Source organism: Phalangium opilio, unplaced genomic scaffold, assembly GCF_054372755.1.
Source record: "Phalangium opilio isolate 3A_F unplaced genomic scaffold, DU_Popi_V2 ptg000070l_1, whole genome shotgun sequence".
NCBI lineage: Eukaryota > Metazoa > Arthropoda > Arachnida > Opiliones > Phalangiidae > Phalangium > Phalangium opilio.
Window position 1 is genome coordinate 10432875 of NW_028324182.1, and position 17777 is coordinate 10450651.

Here is a 17777-nt window from a genome sequence, read left to right on the forward strand (position 1 = left end):
AAGCTCCATCTGCCGGGTTGGTACGTAGGCCTGGAAATAAGCAAACGCTTTTATCTGACATTTGTCACTATCCTCGGTGTAAAAACATATTGAACCAGAATTAAACTGAGTTAGTTATTATTTAAAAAGAATCTATAAATTTAAAAAAATTTCACCATCTTCCTTGATTTCTCGGACAAATATTATCCGATATTTTCAAAATCGGAAACTATGCTTATTTCCGATCATACAGCCTACAGTTCCATTGGCCAAAGTCTGTCACATGTGCTTTATTTTCTGCTTGGACCTTTCTTTTATTTTTGGGCGCGAAACGTGGTTGGCTTCATTTGTTGCCTTCATATCGTCGTAATTTACATTTACATTAAGATAAATAAAATTTTTAAAATAGAGGGTGAGTATTTGATACAGTATCTTTCACTTACAAAAGCTGCGATCCCTATAAGAACTGGCATTTCTGTTCCTATTATTTTAACATCAATAGATAACAATATTTGATTAGGCTTAACTCCGATGATAATCAGTAAAATCTTCGGACGTGGATTTAATATTGGTCCAAAATATTGTCGAACCCTTTGGACAAGCTTGGTGTTAAGGAAAGAACAATCTAAAGTTGACAAGGACAAAATACTCAATATGGTTCGCGTCTTGAATGTTGCTGAGAAAAATGATGCTGCCAAGAATCTGGCAGAGATTATGTCCAATGGGAATTATAATAGACGGGAAGGTTTTTCAAAATTCAATAAAATCTACGAATATGATTATCAGATAGGTCGAGAAAAATGTCAAATGATTATGACATCTGTCTCTGGTCATTTACTTAATATTGAATTTGCTGGACAATATCGTAATTGGTTAGTTAATTTAATTAATTAATTGTTATCAAAACGGGTTATTTTAACGCATTTTTAATAGGATGTCATGTAATCCTGTTGCCTTATTTGAGGCGCCAGTTATCACAGCTTGTCCTGAAGATTTTACAAAAATAAAAGTAACAAATCTCTGATTGCGATCAAAAAAAATAATTGAGAATGGCAATTAAAACTAATTAATTAATTCCATAGAGAACTTTAGAAAGGGAAGCGCAAAATTGTACTAAACTTATTATTTGGACTGATGGGGATAGAGAAGGGGAAAATATTGGCTTTGAAATTATAGGGGTTTGTCTAAATGGTAATTAAAATAATTAACATTTGTTAATTATAACTTCAAACCTAAAACTTAAATTTCCGGGTCGTTATAGTTAATCCAAGATTAACTGTACTTCGAGCTCGATTTTCTGAAATAACTAATGCGGCAGTAACAAGGGCAATAAGCAATCTTCAACCTCCTGATAAAAATACCAGTGACGCTGTTGAAGTCAGAAAAGAACTGGATTTAAGAATAGGTTAATTACTTAATTTTAATTGGCTAGAACCTTAAATTATAGACTAGTTTTACAAATTAATTAATGACGTACTTAGGAGCTGCATTTACAAGATTCCAAACATTAAGGTTAAAAAAGGTTTTCCCTCAAGTACTTGGCGATATGTTGATAAGTTATGGGAGTTGTCAATTCCCAACTATGGGATTTGTTATCGAACGTTACAAACAAGTACAAAATTTTAAACCTCAGAGCTTTTGGAAAATTGAAAGTACGATATTATTTTTATTTTTTTTTGCAAATATTGCTTGATTAATTTAATTTAATTTAATTAATTTTGGTTAAAATTGTAGTTCAACATGAAAGGAATGAAATAACAACATGTTTCTCTTGGAAACGCGTCAGACTCTTTGATAGAGACGCGGTAATTGCTTTATACACGCCTGTCTGGAATGTACGCCATCTTTATTATTAAAATTAATCACCACTATCATTCTATGTTAATTAACCCGATTTAATTATAATTTTTTTAAAGAATCCAGAAGCCACTGTTCTAAGAGTAAACAGCAAGTCTAAATCAAAGTGGCGACCACTTCCTTTAGACACAGTGGCAAGTTAATTAATTAACTTGACTCGATCTCTGGATCGAGTTTTTTTAGTAACTTTTGTGTTTATGAGAATGTATTTACAGGAACTGGAAAAAAATGGGTCGAGGAAACTCGGTATTAATGCAAAAGAGACCATGAGGGTCGCGGAATCATTGTACACCAAAGGTTTCATTAGTTACCCTAGAACGGAAACAAATACTTTCCCAAAAGAAATGGACTTGGCCGCTTTAGTTCAGATGCAAACAGTTGATCCTAACTGGGGAGGTAATATAATTATAATTAGAGGTGTGCGAGTCCTCATTTTTAGGTTTCGAGGCCGAGGCCGAGTCCTGGAATTATAGAGTCCGAGTACTCGGACACGAACTCGAGTACCCGCGCAGGACTCGTTCCCGGAACTAGAGTACTCGCGCAGGACACGGGCTCGGAACTCGAGTACTCGCGCAGGACACGGACTCGGAACTCGAGTACTCGCGGAGGGCACGGACTCGGAACTCGAGTACCCGCGCAGGACTCGGACTCGGAGCTCGAGTACTCGCACAGGAACGGACTCGGAGCTCGAGTACTCGCACAGGAACGGACTCGTAACTCGAGTACAGGCGCAGGACTCGGACTCGTAACTCGAGTACAGGCGCAGGACTCTTTCTCGGAACTCGAGTACCCGCGCAGGACTCGAACTCGGAACTCGAGTACCCGCTCAGGCCTATTATTAACCTATTTCAGCAGCGAAATAAATAAACACAATCAACATTACTATTTAGATTTTGCAAGACGTGTGAATGAAACTGGTCCTAACCCTCGAAAAGGAAACAAAAGCGATAATGCCCATCCTCCAATTCACCCCACAAAATATACAGATAGTCTGGCTGTGCGTTTCCGCCACTCGCCTATTTAATTATAATTAAATTAATCATTGTTTAATTTTAATTAATCATTAGGGAAATGATAAGAAGATTTATGATTTCATTGTAAGACATTTCTTGGCTTGTGTCTCAAAGGACGCTAAAGGAATGGAAACATTAGTGGAAATTCGTATCGCGGAGGAATTTGTAATTATTTAATTGCGTTACTTGATTGAAATTTGAATCAACGTTTCTTAATTAAATTAAAAGTGTTAATACTAATTGGTTTTAATTAGTTTTCGGCTAAGGGACTCCTTATTCTTGAACGGAACTATTTAGAAGTTTATCCTTATGAGAAATGGAGTGATAAGGTTCTATAGTAATTAATTTATTTTAAATTAAATTAATTTAAGTGGTTTAATTAAAAATTTAAAATATAGGAAATTCCCGAGTATAAGGAAGGAGAAGTTTTTATTCCTGATCAAATTGAGGTCAGCTAGGTCTAATTTTGATCTATTTCTTTCGTAATTTGAAATAACTTTTATCAGAAGGGGATAATAGTAGAAGGATGACACTCTGTATCCTCTTAATGCTTTAGTTATGTAACGTCACTCTTCCGAGGCTCACCCTTTTAGTTTGCTTTCCCGCTCATCAAACTACAAATGGGCATCGCACCGTGCTAGGGTGAATTCTATAATTGTTTGGCACTACATCCCCAGCAATCATCCCACAGACCTTGATTGTCTTGACGTGGGACAAAATGCACAAGCGCATGCGTCTTGCCAAATATTTAAACGCTAATAGAGTAATGATGAGGGAACTATTTATCGTGTATGTGATTCGGTTTAGTAACCTTGCTCTAAATGTTCCGATGTTGGGAAGAGTGACGTTACACTTACCCCGCTTTGTGGTGGTACACTTCTCTCGAAGAGAAGTATTATATACTTCTGCTTTTATGTATTTAGATTGAAGAGGGAAGTACAACAGCTCCTGCACTTTTAACGGAAGCGGATTTAATTGCTCTAATGGAAAAACACGGAATTGGTATGATAAGAATTAAAATTAATTAATGGAACAATTAATTCTTAATTATTTAATTAAGGTACTGATGCCACTCACGCTGAACACATTGAAAAAATTAAAAGCAGACTTTATGTTGGATTAAACAATGAGAATCGTTTCGTACCCGGTGAACTTGGAATTGGATTATCAGATGGTGAAACTATTAATTTTTTAATATTAAAATTAATTAAGTATTTAACTAACTTTGAGATTTAAATTTAATTTATATTAAGGGTATGATTCAATGGGAGTTCAAATGTCAAAGCCAAATTATAGAGCTGAGTTAGAAGCTGATCTAAAACGTATTTGTGAAGGAGTAAAAAATCCTGAAGGTAATTAATTACTAATTAATTAATTTATATTTTTAAAGTAATTAAATTACAGTTTAATTATTTAATTTATTTTTTTATTTTTATGCTTAGATGTTCTAAGAGAACAAGTAGCAAAGTATAAAGAAATATTTATTAAAGCTGTTGAACAGGTAATTAATTATTTATTAATTAATTAATTAATAAAAACAACTACTTGTTGTTTTTATTTTAATTAATTTAAATGTCCGTTAATTAATTGTTAAAAATATAATTTAATTTTAAAGGCGGTTAAAATTGACGAAGAATTAGCCAAATACTTTGGGCAAGCCCAAGATGCTCCTCAAGACAATGAAAATCAAGAATTAATGCCCCAATCTGTCATGAAATGCCCAAAGTGTAAATCCTCCGATATATTTTTAAAACAGAAAAAGGATGGAAAAAGGTAAACTTAAATACTTAATTGAAACTAATTAATTAATTAAATAAATAAAAAAAATTAAAAAATTTTTATTTCAGCTTTTACCTTACATGTATGGGATACCCAGATTGTCGGACATCTATTTGGTTCCCGGAAAGTGTTGAAATGGCTCAAGTTACCAATGAAATTTGTCAAAATGTAAATTAACTTAGCTATTTTTACGTTTAATAATTAATTAATAAACCCCGAATTTAATCATTTACAATCTTTTACAGTGTCAAAATGACAATGGTCCGGTACATAAAATAAGTTTCAAGTACCGTCTATATAATATGATTGAGCAGTAAGTCTCCGTCTCCGTCTGAATCCAATTTTAATCATTTAATTAATTTTTATTCCAGGAATTTCATCCTTAATTAATTAATTTTTATTTTTTATTTTTATTTATTATTAAAGACATACAGTTTGTTTTGGAGGCTGCGATCGTAGGTGGTTTGAAGAACTTGATATAAAACCAATACAAACTAATAATACAACAGGACAAGGCGGTGTTGGTGTTGCTAATAATAATAATAACAACATTGTTAGACCCATGAGGAACTTAGATCTCGGGGAAAGCTGTTCAACTTCAAATAGAGGCGCTTCAACTTCAAATAGAGGCGCTTCAAGGTCAAGAGGCGCTTCAAGGTCAAATAGAGGCGCTTCAAGGTCAAATATTCAAGGTGGAGGAGGTGATAGACGAACAAAGAATGAAAGCAATAATGGAGGCTTACAAAGTTGGCTTACAACGTAATTAATTAATTAATTAAGAAACGTTTTACAAAAACTTCTGACATAAGAATGTGTAATTTTAATTTTAATTTTATTTTATAGTAGAAACAGGACAAACGAAAGTATAAACGATGGTGATAACATTCAAACACCGAATTGTAACTGTGGAACGCCGGCCATAAGACTAACAGTCAAGAAAGAAGGGCCGACTAAAGGAAAGAAATTTTACAAATGTCCTGAAACTATGGGACGTTGCGCTTTCTTTAAATTTGAAGATCAACTTAATGAAGGACACGACGGGTAATTAACTAATTATACAGATTTATATACGGTTTTATTCATTAGAATACAATAATGTGTTTGATTATAAATGGTTTTGCATGCAGTGAACCGCCGGAAACAAATGAGAAATGCAACTGTGGACTTCCTTGTAAATCGTTAGTTTTTGTTTTTCTCTTAAATTTAATTTAATGGTAATTAAAATTTATTTAAGGGTGTTATTACATATGTTTTAAATTACAGTTTAACAGTTGCAAAGGAGGGTAAAAATAAAGGAAGGAAATTTTACGCATGCTCTAAACCACGGACTGAATCGTGTGGTTATTTTAATTGGGCAGATGATACCACGTGATATAATTATTTTATTTCTTAATAAAGTGTATTGTATTTGTATATTATTTATTTTTTGAAATATTGTTGTTTTAGACTTATTTTTTAACCTATTTTACTTTTACTATTAAAAATAAGAGTTAATTTTAAACTTGGTTTGCTTATTAATTCACGTGTAGACGTAGAGTTTGTATTTAGCGCCATTAATGGCTTTTAGCACCATCTATTAAAGTATATAAGACCCGCGCAGGCGCAAGCCGCGCAACTTCGTTTCAATGGTTCGAAGTATCGGGAACACGTGGTCGTGCGCTTTCGTGGCCGATTTGATTAATATATGCAGAAAGGTATTTAATTTTAATTTTTTTCAAGCTTTACTAACAATTTCTAAGCTAATTAATCAATTATGGTATCCCTTGCGCAACTTTTTGTTTTGCGTGGTGATTTATAGTGCTTTGTCAAACTTTGAAACGCTAAGCCTTGGTCTGGTAAATAATTTAGGCCTACTAAGTGAAAAATAAAACTCAAGCGCAATAGTGCGAATTAACATAACCCTTAGCGAAAAAAAAGAATTGTGTAACATCATTTTTAACCAAACCTATTTATGCTCGCAAAGTTAGGCTTAGGGGGTCACGGTGCCCTTTTAATTTCTAAACCCCCATCCACGAGTAAAATGGCGCCGGTTATAAATGACGCGTCATCAGAGGCCAAAAAAGCAATGGGTTTGGCCACTTCTTCGGGTTGTCCAACTCTTAGCAAGGCATGCGATGGCGCACTTTGCTCCAAATGGGCTTTTTTGGGAATGTTTAAGCGCTCGAATATAGGAGTGTCGATGACCGCGGGATTGACGGAATTGACCCTGACTCCGTCGGCCCCAAGTTCGAGGGCCAAGTTTTTGGTTAAGTAATCCAAGGCGCACTTCGAAGCGCCATAAACCATAGTCATTACGTGCTTGACCTCTGACGCCACGCTGGAAACGTTGACGATGTTGCCTTTAGTTTCTTTCAAATAAGGAATTACTAGTTTGTTGAGTTTGATTTGCGCCCAGAAATTTGTCTCGAAGACGGCTTTAGCTTTTTCCATGTCGATATCTTGGAAAAAACTAAAATCCGCAATGCCAGCGTTGTTAACTAATATGTCTATCTTGCCGAAGTATTCCACCGTTTTTCGGACAATTTCCGACACGATTTCGTCATCGTTAATATCGCCTGGTACGATTAATACTCGCAATTCCTCTGATCCGGCTTTATTACGACATTCTCTGGCGACTTTGGCTAGATTTTCTTCGTTTCTACCAGTCAGGGTTAAGTTGCAACCTAATGATGCGAAATGTATGGCAGTTGCCTTACCAATTCCCGAACTGGCGCCCGTTATAATGGCGATTTTTCCCTTAAGACATACCATGATGCGTGGATTAATTTAAGACTCTTTGCGGACGTGTCTGATTTATACTTTAATGGTTAAACCTTTGGTTAAACGCAATATGTCAGGCAGATGCAAAGAGGTTTGCTTTGCTACGTGGAGCAAACGTTTTTATTCATGTACTGTGCACGGTAGTTGCATTACAGCGACGTTTGTTTTCCCTGTTGTTACGGTTTCTAATTACATCTCTGGATTTATTCCTTCCAGATGTGGGCTTTTTTGAACTAGCATAGCTTACGTTTATCAGATTTTAAATATTTCCTCATCTTTAATTCAACTTATTGCAATATTATAACTAAATCAAAGATTTTTTTCTTGAATAATGTAATTTTATTACTATATATCTTGCTACTAACATTACAAAATTTTCTTTCAAGTCTACTATATTTTGTGTAAGATGTGATATCGTGTTGGCAGACATTAGGCTTTAGCACCAGGGATCATTAGACAAAACCCACCGTCCACTAACATAATACTTCCAGTCTATGAGTACAAAAAATATAATACTTTATTAGACTGTGTAATTTGGAAATCAAGTTATGATAGTGTGTTGAAACTGTTTCCAAACTTTTCTTGACTCCAATATATATTTTGAACCAAGAACTTAAATCGAGCGTTCCAATATTTGTCAATGATAAGTATTTTAATTGAAACTAAACTTACCATGAAACTGGCGTCGTCCGAAGCCAAGAACGCGATGGGTTTGGCTATTTCCATTGGATCCCCCATACGTTGCAACGCGTGAATTTTGGCGCCGTCTTCCTGAAGTTTTTTCTCCATTTCCTTGTCTTTGACTCCCGCGGCTTCGAAGAAATTCGTTTTAATTCCTCCAGGGTTGATAGCGTTGACTCTGATTCCATCGCTTGCCAAGCTCAGGGCCGTGCTTTGAGTCAAGTGGTCAAGTGCCGCCTTCGAAGCGCCGTAAACGTGAGATTCGTGAAAAAGCCTATGAGAAATCGCACTCGAAACGTTGACAATATTGCCTTTGGTCTTCTTCAAGTGAGGGATGGCCAATTGCGTCAGGTTAAACACCGCCCGAACGTTGGTGTTCATTATACTGTCATAATCGGACAACCGAGTTTTCAATAAGCTAGGGCTAAATATTGAAAAACCCGCGTTGTTTACGAGAATGTCCAGTTTTCCAAAGTGAGAACTAAAGACATTAACTGTTAATTACAACCATTGAAATGGTTACCCATGCAGTTGTCTTACACTGTCTTTTGGATAATGGACGCAGCGTCCTCTTCCTTGCTAACATCCCCAATTACTTGGAGGACCTTATCCTTGGCAATTCCCGTCTTCAAACACTGGTCAACTGTCAGTTTCAACTTCTGTGCATTACGTCCGTTGACCGCAACTCCGCAACCTAGTTGCGCAAAGTATATGGCGGTTGCAGCCCCGATCCCGGAACTGGCACCCGTTATGAGAGCAACTTTGCCTTTCAAACACACCATTGTTTACTCTGTAAATAATCAACGGGAAATTGACAAAATAACGAGGAAATCGTCTAATCATTTTAATTGAAATTGAATGATTGATTAACATTCTCTCGTCTGCTAGGCGACTATTATACTACGTTGTTTTTTAATGACACTTAATTGGCATAACCAAGGACAGTTATTTAATGGATACCTAATAATTACCTACTATTCGAGGAAATTGTTTTCGTAAATTACGTCTATAGTCTCAAAGGAAAGTGGCGTATTTACCAATTTTTAAAGGGAGTATTAATATACGCTATTAAAATTAGCGTTACGAAATTGCATGGTTGATATCATTTCTGGAACCCTCGGAAATATTTCAAAGATTGATAAACTCAACTTATTGTTTTCTATTATTGCTAAACTAAGACAGTAATACCGGGGCAAAGTTGATAAAATAATGTCCCCAAAGGTTTTTAATAATAATCATAATTAAACTTAAGAAATTTAGTAATTACAATGGATTAAATCAAAAGACATAAACAACGGTGAAACCAAGGATTTTGTTATGGACAACTGTCAAAACGCAACTAAAATACTTATAGAAAACCTAATTATTCTACATATTCCACTGGATTAGGCAAAAAAACAAAAAAACCCGAAGGTACTAGCAAGAGCCTTTAAGGCACGTTTTCAACAAGTTCTTGGAGCGCTCTAGAAAAACCCCTTGTCTAGAACAAGCTAAGGACCACCATGTAGTCTTACCGTTAGTGGTGATTCCTGGAATATGAAGTCGCGGAGAGCAAACGCCAAATGATTTACCTCCAAAAGACATTTCGCGTATTTATGTAATGTTCATTATCTAAGCAAATGAACGCTGAATCTATAGTCATTATAAATTCAAGGATATCTATCCTTTGCGACGTCATAGAGACATTTGATTGTATTCTAATACTCGCGTGGGAATCCCAAGACGATGACTATGGGATTTTTTACCTGAATTTAAGCCTCTTGAAGGCATCTTAAAATAATTCAACTTTTCAATCATGTTGCGGAACATTAGAACCACGGGGTACCAGGGTTACCAAACGATAACGATGGTTTGGTATTAATTCATTAATATTAAAACAATGATATGGCGGTTTTTGGTTTGTGTATGTCCCATTTCAACAGAATAATTACATGGTTTAGTATAAATACTAGAAAGAACCCATTCATGAACTGAGAACGCTCAAAATAGAATTGGGTCCTAAGGGCTTTTTTCTAGAGCGACAATATGAAACCTAAGATATCTATTCAGTTCTTATATGAGTTCTTGATACTGTGAACAAGAGGTTCTCGATTGAAGAGATGTCCATATTGAATTTTTCTTATCAAAGTCAGCGTGTTATATTGTATTTTATACGTTTCATTACTTATTCATAAATGAAAATTATTTTAGTTTGTTTGTTTCGCAAGCACCTTAAGAAATTTTAATGATTTGACAATTTTTGTCTTGGGGGCAGGGAAAGAGAGGGTCGCGTTTTCGAGGGGCTATTCACTCAACGTCTAGATGTTGTAATTCTACTAAACTAAAGGTATGACGCGAAGTTTTAGAAGTAATACTCTCGAGTGTTGAACCCCTCGATGTTTATAAAACTCGCGCGCCTTGGCGGTGGTTCCTCACGTACCATTTTAAAGAACGATGACGTAAGTCTTTCAAGGTTAACTACTAATGTCCTTCAACAACTAAACAAAAGCGACTGGACAAAAAAACACGGAAAATAGACTCCGGACCCGTTTATATAAAAATGGGTAGCAATTAGCTTTGGGTTTGATTGACGTTTCAATGAAAATCTCTCAGATTCAGAGGAAGTCCGTTAGTTTTTAGATAAGAAAAAAATGAAATCGAAAATTCTCGACGAATAGCGGCGTAATAGCGTCACGGTTACTTAATAATTATAAAAATATAGAAACTATAAGTTTAAATCACGACTTTTATTCAAAATTTACTAAAGTACACGTTTATAAAATAAAGAAAGTGGAAAGTTATAGAAGGAAAAAAAAAAAATACCAAATTCCAAAACAGAAGAATGGTATTGAATCTGTAATTGTTTTGATTGTCCAGATCCTATTATTTCGATCCTCCTCAAAATTTCCCCGACAAATACCATAACCAAAATCAGTTGTAATCTTTTCACGAACAACGGGATGGTGTTTTTAATTTTTCAAGCAATACCCACCGTCAGCCAGCATAACGGTTCCAGTAATGAATGAGGCTTCATCGGACGCCAAGAAGGCAATAGGTTGAGCAATTTCGATAGGATCAGCCATTCTACCGAGGACATGTCCTTGCGCAACTTTAGCCTTGAATGCTTGCAGTTGCTCATCATTCATCCCAGTTTTTGAAAATATCGCGGTATCAACGTAGCCCGGGCTGATGCAGTTAACCCTAACACCGGATGGCCCTAGCTCCAACGCCAAGCACTTGGTCATATGATCCAAACCAGCTTTTCCCGCGGCGTACGGGAAAGCTGAGACAGAAGGACACTGTCCCAACAAACTCGAAACGTTGATGACGTTACCTTTGCTCTTCTTCAAGTGAGGAGAGGCGTTTCTAATCAGCAACAAAGGAGCACGCAAGTTGGTGGCGATGACTTGGTCAAAATCCGTGGCTATGGTGTACTCTAAGGGCCTTATTTTGGCAAAACCGGCGTTGTTTATCAGGATATCAAGAGAACCGAAATAATCCACCGTTTTTTGAATGATGCTCTCGCATACGGTCTCTTCGCTGACGTCTCCCAATACCACGAGAAGTTTGTCTCGGGGTAGCCCCTTTTTGACGCATTCTTCGAGAGTTTTGTTGAGATTCTCTTCATTTCGACCATTAAGAGACACTGATGCTCCCAGAGATGCGAAATGGATAGCCGTTGCAGCACCGATACCCGAACTGGCACCAGTTATGAGAGCGACTTTACCTGACAAGTTCGGCATGTTTGAGACTTACTTCACGAATAAGTAAACTCAAAGTTTGACTAATAAAGAGTCTTGAACGTTTCGTCCTTGTAATTTTGTAGATAATTTGAAAACGATTAGTTTTTGTACCTTTTCGAAATTTGGTCGTTAAGTATCTATTCGTAATTATACTTTTATCGCGTGACAATTTAAATAACGACACTCTGAAGCGATTTTATCTCTTTTTTTTTTGTTTTAGCAATGTTTTTGGCTATTGAAACGTTTAGAGTAATTTCAACGAACGACTTCGATGGATGACGATAATTTGGAAACTTAAGCGATCAGTCTTGTTGTTGTTCTTTTTCAAGTTTATTTTTTATGAAAATTTAGGTCCCGTTTTATCTTCGGAATTTACTTCCTCGTATATACGCGCTAATATAATTGACCTAGAAACTTTGACATTGAATCAAGGCACTAAAATCGTACAAGTAAATAGGTCAATATTCAAACTTGCAGTCGAAAGTTTAATTGTAATATTAAAATATAACTGATTTTTCTGTTATTTATTGAATGTGATATTTGATTTTGAGAAGCGAATAATAGGCAGTTAGAGATATTAATATAGAAATATGTACGAAAGTCCTACACTTTAGACTTAGAACTTTAAACTTTCATTTAATTTTCGTGAAATAATACTTATAAGATCTTGTGACGTAACTAAACGAAAGTACCGAAGGTTTAGGGTATTACACGTTCACGTACGCGTTTTTCTGCTACTTTCCTTCTAAAACTATTATTTTTATAAACTTTCCCAATTTGTTTTTCATCTCAAGCAAGCGAGTGAGGGAGATGTATCGAACCTTCGTTCCCTCTTTCTCATGATTCCAAACAGGTTGTTAGCGCGGTTCAGTTTGAAACAATTCCAAAGTATATTTATCTTACTGCGTTGCCTACTGAATAAGAATACTTAATCAGTAGGCAACGGTAACTGACAACACTCTCAAGTCATTTCTTGTGGTTTTAAAAAGGTTTTCAAGTATTTTTGGCTAAACAAACCGTGGAAGAAACAACATTCCTAATGTTTTTTTTGTTGTTGTTGTTTTCAAGTACCTTAATTGGCAACCATTTTTCATGTTTAGTAAAAAGATGAATAGATAAGGAGAGAAAATTATATTTAATCAACCCTTGTACCTCGAACCGTTCGTGACGCTTCTTGAACTTGTAGAGCCTTTTAGAGTGTTAACATTCCTTGGATAAGCTGACTTTCAGTGGGATTATAGGGGAAGAAAGTCTCTCAAGGACTATGTCTAAAAAACGATTTTTCAAGGCTATAGTTTATGTTTGTCCGAATAGATGCAAATTGTATCTAGAGACTGAATGTGTGAGCAGTTACTGTGGCGGTGAAACTAGATAATCATCTTTTTCAAGGGCATTTTTAATACCAACCGCTAGGGAGAAACACTTTGCGCATAAAGTTAGAGTTTCTGGTGTGCCTTAAAAGTTAGTAACAGTCGTGAACGCCTCTTATTGATTTCGGATATGTTTTGGTTCATAAACACGCGAAACATTTGTCGTTCCTCCTAACAACCGAATCGAGTTTGGTCTCGTGAAAAAGTTCTAAGGACTCAGTTCAAAAGGGTCGATAAATTCTTATCGCGTTAATCAAGTGTTGAAAGCTTTTCGGAAGGAATTCTCTTCGATTTCCAAAAAATTTGGTGTTCAAGAAATACGTCAGTTTTCGATTTGTAAGGACTTTTAAGGTGAGTTATTTACTATATGTTGTTAATGGGTCATAAATCATGACCCTAGTTTTGACGCGTTTGCTTATAGACATACTAAGAATGTCATCTGAAAACGGTCCGTTTTCCGACTTGAAGGAGAAAGTGGTGCTAATAACTGGTTCTAGTCAAGGAATTGGTGCGGCTGCTGCTGTATACTTTGCGTCACTCGGTAGTTACGTCGTAGTCAATGGACGCAATGAAGAAAAGGTCAACAAGACGGTTGAGGATGTCATTGCCGCCGGTTGCCCCGAAGATAAGGTCTTAGCAGTTGTCGCTGACGTTTCAGTTGAAGAAGACAGAGAAAGACTTATCCAAGAAACGATCGACCATTTTGGATCCCTCGATGTCCTCGTTAACAACGCCGGAATATTGAAAACGACTCCTAATCTCGTCGAAACGTCCATGGAGGATTTTGACGCTGGCTTAAATTTGAATCTTAGATCCCTGTTTCGTTTGATGCAGTTGGCGATTCCTCACTTGAAGGAGACCAATGGAAATATCGTCAATGTTTCGACCTCTCTGTCTGTCAGGCCATTCGTATTTTCTTATCCTTACTGCGCCTCGAAAAGCGCCGTGGACCACGTCAGTCGAAGCGCCGCCCTGGAGTTGGGTTCATCCGGTGTCAGGGTCAATACGGTCAATCCCGGATTGATCGAGACCAATCTGCATCTGAACTCGGGAAACATGGAACCGGAACAGATAGAGGCTTATCAGGAATCAATGAGAGCCGTTCACGCTCTCGGGCGAATTGGAAAACCCGAAGAAGTCGCTAAAGCCATCGCTTTCTTGGCTTCTAATGATATGGCTGGTTTTATTACTGGAAACGTTATGTTGGTAGACGGCGGCTACAATCTGATGGGACCAAATGTTCCTAGGGAGTAAGCTCCGACATTTATCACACCACAATATTAAATACTACATTGACGCACCAGTACTAATTTTAGCTCGTCAGTAGATTAATCAAGGATGGATTCGAGTCTCTCGACGTCTATCCTCGTCTCGTAGATGAAATTATTAATTGGAGAAATTCTTTAGCGCAATGTCTTTAACGTTAACTAAATTCTTAAGTCTAATAATTCGATGTGATAAGTATTTTAAAAATGTTCCCTTATTTGTTAACTGTTTCGTGATATATTTTACTCTAGGCCTATGTTAAATCCTTACATTTCTTAGTATATCTCTCCTCTCCTTCCCTTTTGTTCGTGTTAGCTATGAGACATTGGTAATTGTCTTTGCGAAAGTCGGTTTGACCTCCGAGGTCCGGTTGTTTGTTGGTCAATGACGAAGCCTGTTTATAGCTGGACTTGAATTACAATAATCGTTTCAACTTAATGTTAAATCAATTTCATATTAAATCTCAGTCGTTTGTATATGTGACTGTAACATTATATAAAAGTTTACTTGTTGCCCAATCTTAATTTATTTTATTTCTCGTTGAACAATGCACACTCTGACATTTTGTATAATCCGTTAAAAAAATTCAACCTCAAATGTTATGAGGTCTGTTGAGTTCTCCGTAAAGAATTTCTTGCTATACAATCCTAATCAAATAGTGCTTAGACTTAATTGATATTCAGAAAACACAACTTTGTGACAGATATGAATTAGCTTAATCATCAAAGTCATTTGTGTGAGAAAAAAAATTATCGGCGTTGCATTTTTGACTCGTCTATGGGAGTAATCCAGTAAATCCACCACCAGCTCTATAGGTTTATCTTCATGGAATTTCTTATCTTCAGTCGAGCTGACAACATAATTAGCACATAAGGCCACGTCGTTCATTTTTTCCCAAATATTTAAGTTTTCCAAAATTAAGACGTTAGTTGCTTAGAGTCTCTCACTGATTGAGTCATGTCACAGAAGCTAGCGAGATTAGTGGCTATAGTAACGGGAGCTAGTTCCGGAATAGGAGCGGCGACCGCCATTCATTTTGCTTCCTTGGGTTCTTCTGTCGCCATTAGTGGAAGGAAGAAGGAAAAATTGGAAAAGACCCGGGAGGAATGCGTCAAGGTGGGATTACCCAAGGACAAGGTCCTTTTAGTTATTGGAGACTTGACTCGCGAAAAAGACGCAGTAGCCTTGGTGGATAAGATAGTAGAATATTTTGGGAGACTGGACATCTTAGTCAACAACCATGGTACCTTACGCTTTGGCGTACCGTTTTTCAAGGTCATATATCATAGGGCTTCAAAATTTTAGGTATCGTCAAGGTTTCCGACGTTCTGACGGCCCCTATCAGCGACTTCGATGAAATTATGGATACTAACGTGAGATCTATTTTAAGACTGACGCAATTAAGCGTCCCCCATTTGATGAAGACCAAAGGAAATATTGTCAACGTCTCTAGCGTCGTGGCCCAGAAGGTCAATCCAACCATCGCCGCCTATAGCTTCTCGAAAGCAGTCATAGACCATTTGACCAAAGCCTTGGCGTTACAGTTGGGTCCCGAAGGCGTTCGTGTGAATTCTGTTAATCCTGGGTACATTTATAGCGATATTTATATAAATATGGGTCTGAAAGAAGACAAAGCCGCCATGAATTGGAATTTGGGAGCGCGCAAGCACGCTTTGGGTAGAGTTGGTTTGGCTTCTGAGGTCGCTCAACCTATCGCCTTTTTGGCGTCCCAAGAAGCCAGTTTCATAACCGGAAGTAATCTCCTGGTAGATGGTGGTTTTGCTCTTATGGGACCTAAATGAACCCAGCATTATTACTCTCTTGCTAAATGTATTACCGTAAACACTTCATAGAAAAATATAACACATTATGACAATCATAATTGTTGGTTTTCATGTGACCTATTATTGTAATTTTTTTAAGTACTTTTTTCATCTCAGCTTTTTGGTGTTAAGAGTGTAGTCTTATACAGTATAATAGTGCACTTTTTCGCCAATTTTGATCTTATTTTATATCTGGTCAATTTATATTCTCTCCCAACTATTAGATTCAAGAAATATGATCCATATAAAATGCGAGGTCTCGTAAGTTGTCCTTGAATTGAAAATCTAACCAATTTATTGCTAGACTAAGAGTATAATTATACTCTATGCCTCTACCAGCTCATATTTAATTTCACGCGAATGTAGACGACCAAATGTTTTATCGCTCCCCCCTCTCTTTCTGTTATATCCTCAAGAGGGCCCCTCTTTGGTCGAGGAAACGATAAGATATTTTAATCACACCCCTCATTTGGTATTGCCACTCTTTTCCAAATATTCAAGTTTAGACGTTAGTTACTTTGCGCTCGAAACGGATTGAAATATGTCACAGAAGCTAGCTGGACGAGTGGCTATTGTAACAGGTGCCAGTTCTGGAATAGGAGCGGCTACCGCCATTCATTTTGCCTCCTTGGGGGCTTTCGTCGCCATTAGTGGAAGGAAGAAGGAAAAATTGGAAAAAACCCGGGAGGAATGCGTCAAGGCGGGGTTGCCCAAGGACAAGGTCCTTTTAGTTATTGGAGACTTGACTCGCGAGGAAGACGCAGTGGCCTTGGTGGATAAGACATTAGATTATTTTGGGAAGCTAGACATTTTAGTCAACAATCATGGTACCGTACGCGTTGGCGTAAATTTATTACAACTCCAAAATCGTATAACATATAAGTTCAAATTTTCAGGTATCGTCAAGGTCTCCGATGTTCTGACGGCCCCTATCACCGAGTTGGATGAAATTATGGAGACAAACGTGAGATCTGTTGTAAGACTGATACAATTAAGCGTTCCTCATTTGAAGAAGACAAAAGGAAATATTGTCAATGTCTCTAGCGTCGTGGCCAAGACAGTCAATCCAACCATAGCCGCGTACAGTTTCTCTAAAGCCGCTTTAGACCACGTGACCAGATCTCTCGCTTTACAATTGGGTCCCGAAGGCGTTCGTGTGAATTCTGTCAATCCTGGATACATCTATACCGATCTTTATATAAATTTGGGTTTCAACAAGGAAGAAGAAGACAAGATTTGGAATACAGCGGCACCCAAGCACGCTTTGGGTAGGGTTGGTTTGGCTTCTGAAGTCGCTCAACCTATTGCCTTTTTGGCGTCTGACGAGGCCAGTTTTATAACCGGAAGTAACCTCCTGGTAGATGGTGGCTTTGCTCTTATGGGACCTAAGTGAACCCATCATTATTAACCTCTTGCTAATTGTATTACCATAAAGACTTCCTAGAAAAATTTACAATAAAGGAAAAATTAAACGAAATCTGACAATCGTTTTTTTTTTATCTTAATAACAATTTGTAATTCCCGCCA

General features: G+C 36.9%; 6 protein-coding genes across 9 annotated transcripts; 4 read left to right on the plus strand and 2 right to left on the minus strand.

Moving 5' to 3' along the window:
* Positions 1-2: 2 nt before the first annotated feature.
* Positions 3-6129, plus strand: Top3alpha (topoisomerase 3-alpha). 3 transcript variants are annotated; one of them, XM_089843067.1, is made up of 25 exons: positions 3-391; positions 500-851; positions 913-988; positions 1062-1170; positions 1241-1384; positions 1461-1631; positions 1714-1814; positions 1896-1970; positions 2052-2232; positions 2727-2833; positions 2904-3014; positions 3104-3178; positions 3248-3298; positions 3773-3851; positions 3910-4023; positions 4103-4201; positions 4292-4350; positions 4465-4622; positions 4697-4796; positions 4874-4941; positions 5055-5267; positions 5307-5387; positions 5472-5669; positions 5756-5806; positions 5892-6129. In XM_089843067.1, exons 1-25 carry the CDS (start codon positions 211-213, stop codon positions 5998-6000), a joined length of 3063 nt encoding a protein of 1020 aa, XP_089699193.1. In that variant the 5' UTR covers positions 3-210; the 3' UTR covers positions 6001-6129. The 3 variants fall into 3 exon arrangements, with proteins under 3 accessions (XP_089699193.1, XP_089699194.1, XP_089699192.1); XM_089843068.1 differs by having other exon boundaries at positions 4-391; positions 482-851; positions 5055-5387; XM_089843066.1 differs by having other exon boundaries at positions 4-391; positions 5055-5387.
* Positions 6130-7675: 1546 nt separating this feature from the next.
* On the minus strand, positions 7676-8909 carry LOC149661544 (uncharacterized). The gene is made up of 3 exons (XM_089843078.1): positions 8610-8909; positions 8061-8550; positions 7676-7880 (listed from the first exon to the last, which is right to left on the minus strand). The coding sequence occupies exons 1-3, from the start codon at positions 8849-8851 to the stop codon at positions 7818-7820; spliced, it is 795 nt and encodes a 264-aa protein (XP_089699204.1). The 5' UTR covers positions 8852-8909; the 3' UTR covers positions 7676-7817.
* Positions 8910-10776: 1867 nt separating this feature from the next.
* Positions 10777-13044, minus strand: LOC149661545 (uncharacterized). Its single transcript, XM_089843080.1, has 2 exons — positions 12944-13044; positions 10777-12862 (listed from the first exon to the last, which is right to left on the minus strand). Exon 2 carries the CDS (start codon positions 11789-11791, stop codon positions 11018-11020), a length of 774 nt encoding a protein of 257 aa, XP_089699206.1. The 5' UTR covers positions 11792-12862; positions 12944-13044; the 3' UTR covers positions 10777-11017.
* A 327-nt stretch (positions 13045-13371) lies between these two features.
* Positions 13372-14945, plus strand: LOC149661546 (uncharacterized). 2 transcript variants are annotated; one of them, XM_089843075.1, is made up of 3 exons: positions 13372-13512; positions 13583-14411; positions 14478-14945. In XM_089843075.1, the coding sequence occupies exons 2-3, from the start codon at positions 13594-13596 to the stop codon at positions 14491-14493; spliced, it is 834 nt and encodes a 277-aa protein (XP_089699201.1). In that variant the 5' UTR covers positions 13372-13512; positions 13583-13593; the 3' UTR covers positions 14494-14945. The 2 variants fall into 2 exon arrangements, with proteins under 2 accessions (XP_089699201.1, XP_089699200.1); XM_089843074.1 differs by having other exon boundaries at positions 14489-14945.
* An 88-nt stretch (positions 14946-15033) lies between these two features.
* On the plus strand, positions 15034-16906 carry LOC149661547 (uncharacterized). The gene is made up of 3 exons (XM_089843081.1): positions 15034-15670; positions 15733-16012; positions 16757-16906. Exons 1-3 carry the CDS (start codon positions 15385-15387, stop codon positions 16761-16763), a joined length of 573 nt encoding a protein of 190 aa, XP_089699207.1. The 5' UTR covers positions 15034-15384; the 3' UTR covers positions 16764-16906.
* On the plus strand, positions 16722-17727 carry LOC149661548 (uncharacterized). The gene is made up of 2 exons (XM_089843079.1): positions 16722-17077; positions 17147-17727. Exons 1-2 carry the CDS (start codon positions 16792-16794, stop codon positions 17641-17643), a joined length of 783 nt encoding a protein of 260 aa, XP_089699205.1. The 5' UTR covers positions 16722-16791; the 3' UTR covers positions 17644-17727.
* Positions 17728-17777: the final 50 nt, after the last annotated feature.

Excerpts from the sequence above, each read along its gene's own strand:
- Top3alpha (XM_089843066.1), top strand. The coding sequence starts at position 211 with ATGCTTATTTCCGATCATACAGCCTACAGTTCCATTGGCCAAAGTCTG. Across the intron at positions 3,299-3,772 it reads TTATTCCTGATCAAATTGAG|ATTGAAGAGGGAAGTACAAC; the intron begins GTCAGCTAGGTC and ends TTATGTATTTAG. Across the intron at positions 3,852-3,909 it reads AATGGAAAAACACGGAATTG|GTACTGATGCCACTCACGCT; the intron begins GTATGATAAGAA and ends TATTTAATTAAG.
- LOC149661544 (XM_089843078.1), bottom strand. The coding sequence starts at position 8,851 with ATGGTGTGTTTGAAAGGCAAAGTTGCTCTCATAACGGGTGCCAGTTCC. Across the intron at positions 8,551-8,609 it reads TCCATTATCCAAAAGACAGT|TTCTCACTTTGGAAAACTGG; the intron begins GTAAGACAACTG and ends TAATGTCTTTAG. Across the intron at positions 7,881-8,060 it reads CGGACGACGCCAGTTTCATG|ACTGGAAGTATTATGTTAGT; the intron begins GTAAGTTTAGTT and ends TTGTACTCATAG.
- LOC149661545 (XM_089843080.1), bottom strand. The coding sequence starts at position 11,791 with ATGCCGAACTTGTCAGGTAAAGTCGCTCTCATAACTGGTGCCAGTTCG.
- LOC149661546 (XM_089843074.1), top strand. The coding sequence starts at position 13,594 with ATGTCATCTGAAAACGGTCCGTTTTCCGACTTGAAGGAGAAAGTGGTG. Across the intron at positions 14,412-14,488 it reads GGACCAAATGTTCCTAGGGA|ATTAATCAAGGATGGATTCG; the intron begins GTAAGCTCCGAC and ends GCTCGTCAGTAG.
- LOC149661547 (XM_089843081.1), top strand. The coding sequence starts at position 15,385 with ATGTCACAGAAGCTAGCGAGATTAGTGGCTATAGTAACGGGAGCTAGT. Across the intron at positions 15,671-15,732 it reads CATCTTAGTCAACAACCATG|GTATCGTCAAGGTTTCCGAC; the intron begins GTACCTTACGCT and ends TCAAAATTTTAG.
- LOC149661548 (XM_089843079.1), top strand. The coding sequence starts at position 16,792 with ATGTCACAGAAGCTAGCTGGACGAGTGGCTATTGTAACAGGTGCCAGT. Across the intron at positions 17,078-17,146 it reads CATTTTAGTCAACAATCATG|GTATCGTCAAGGTCTCCGAT; the intron begins GTACCGTACGCG and ends TCAAATTTTCAG.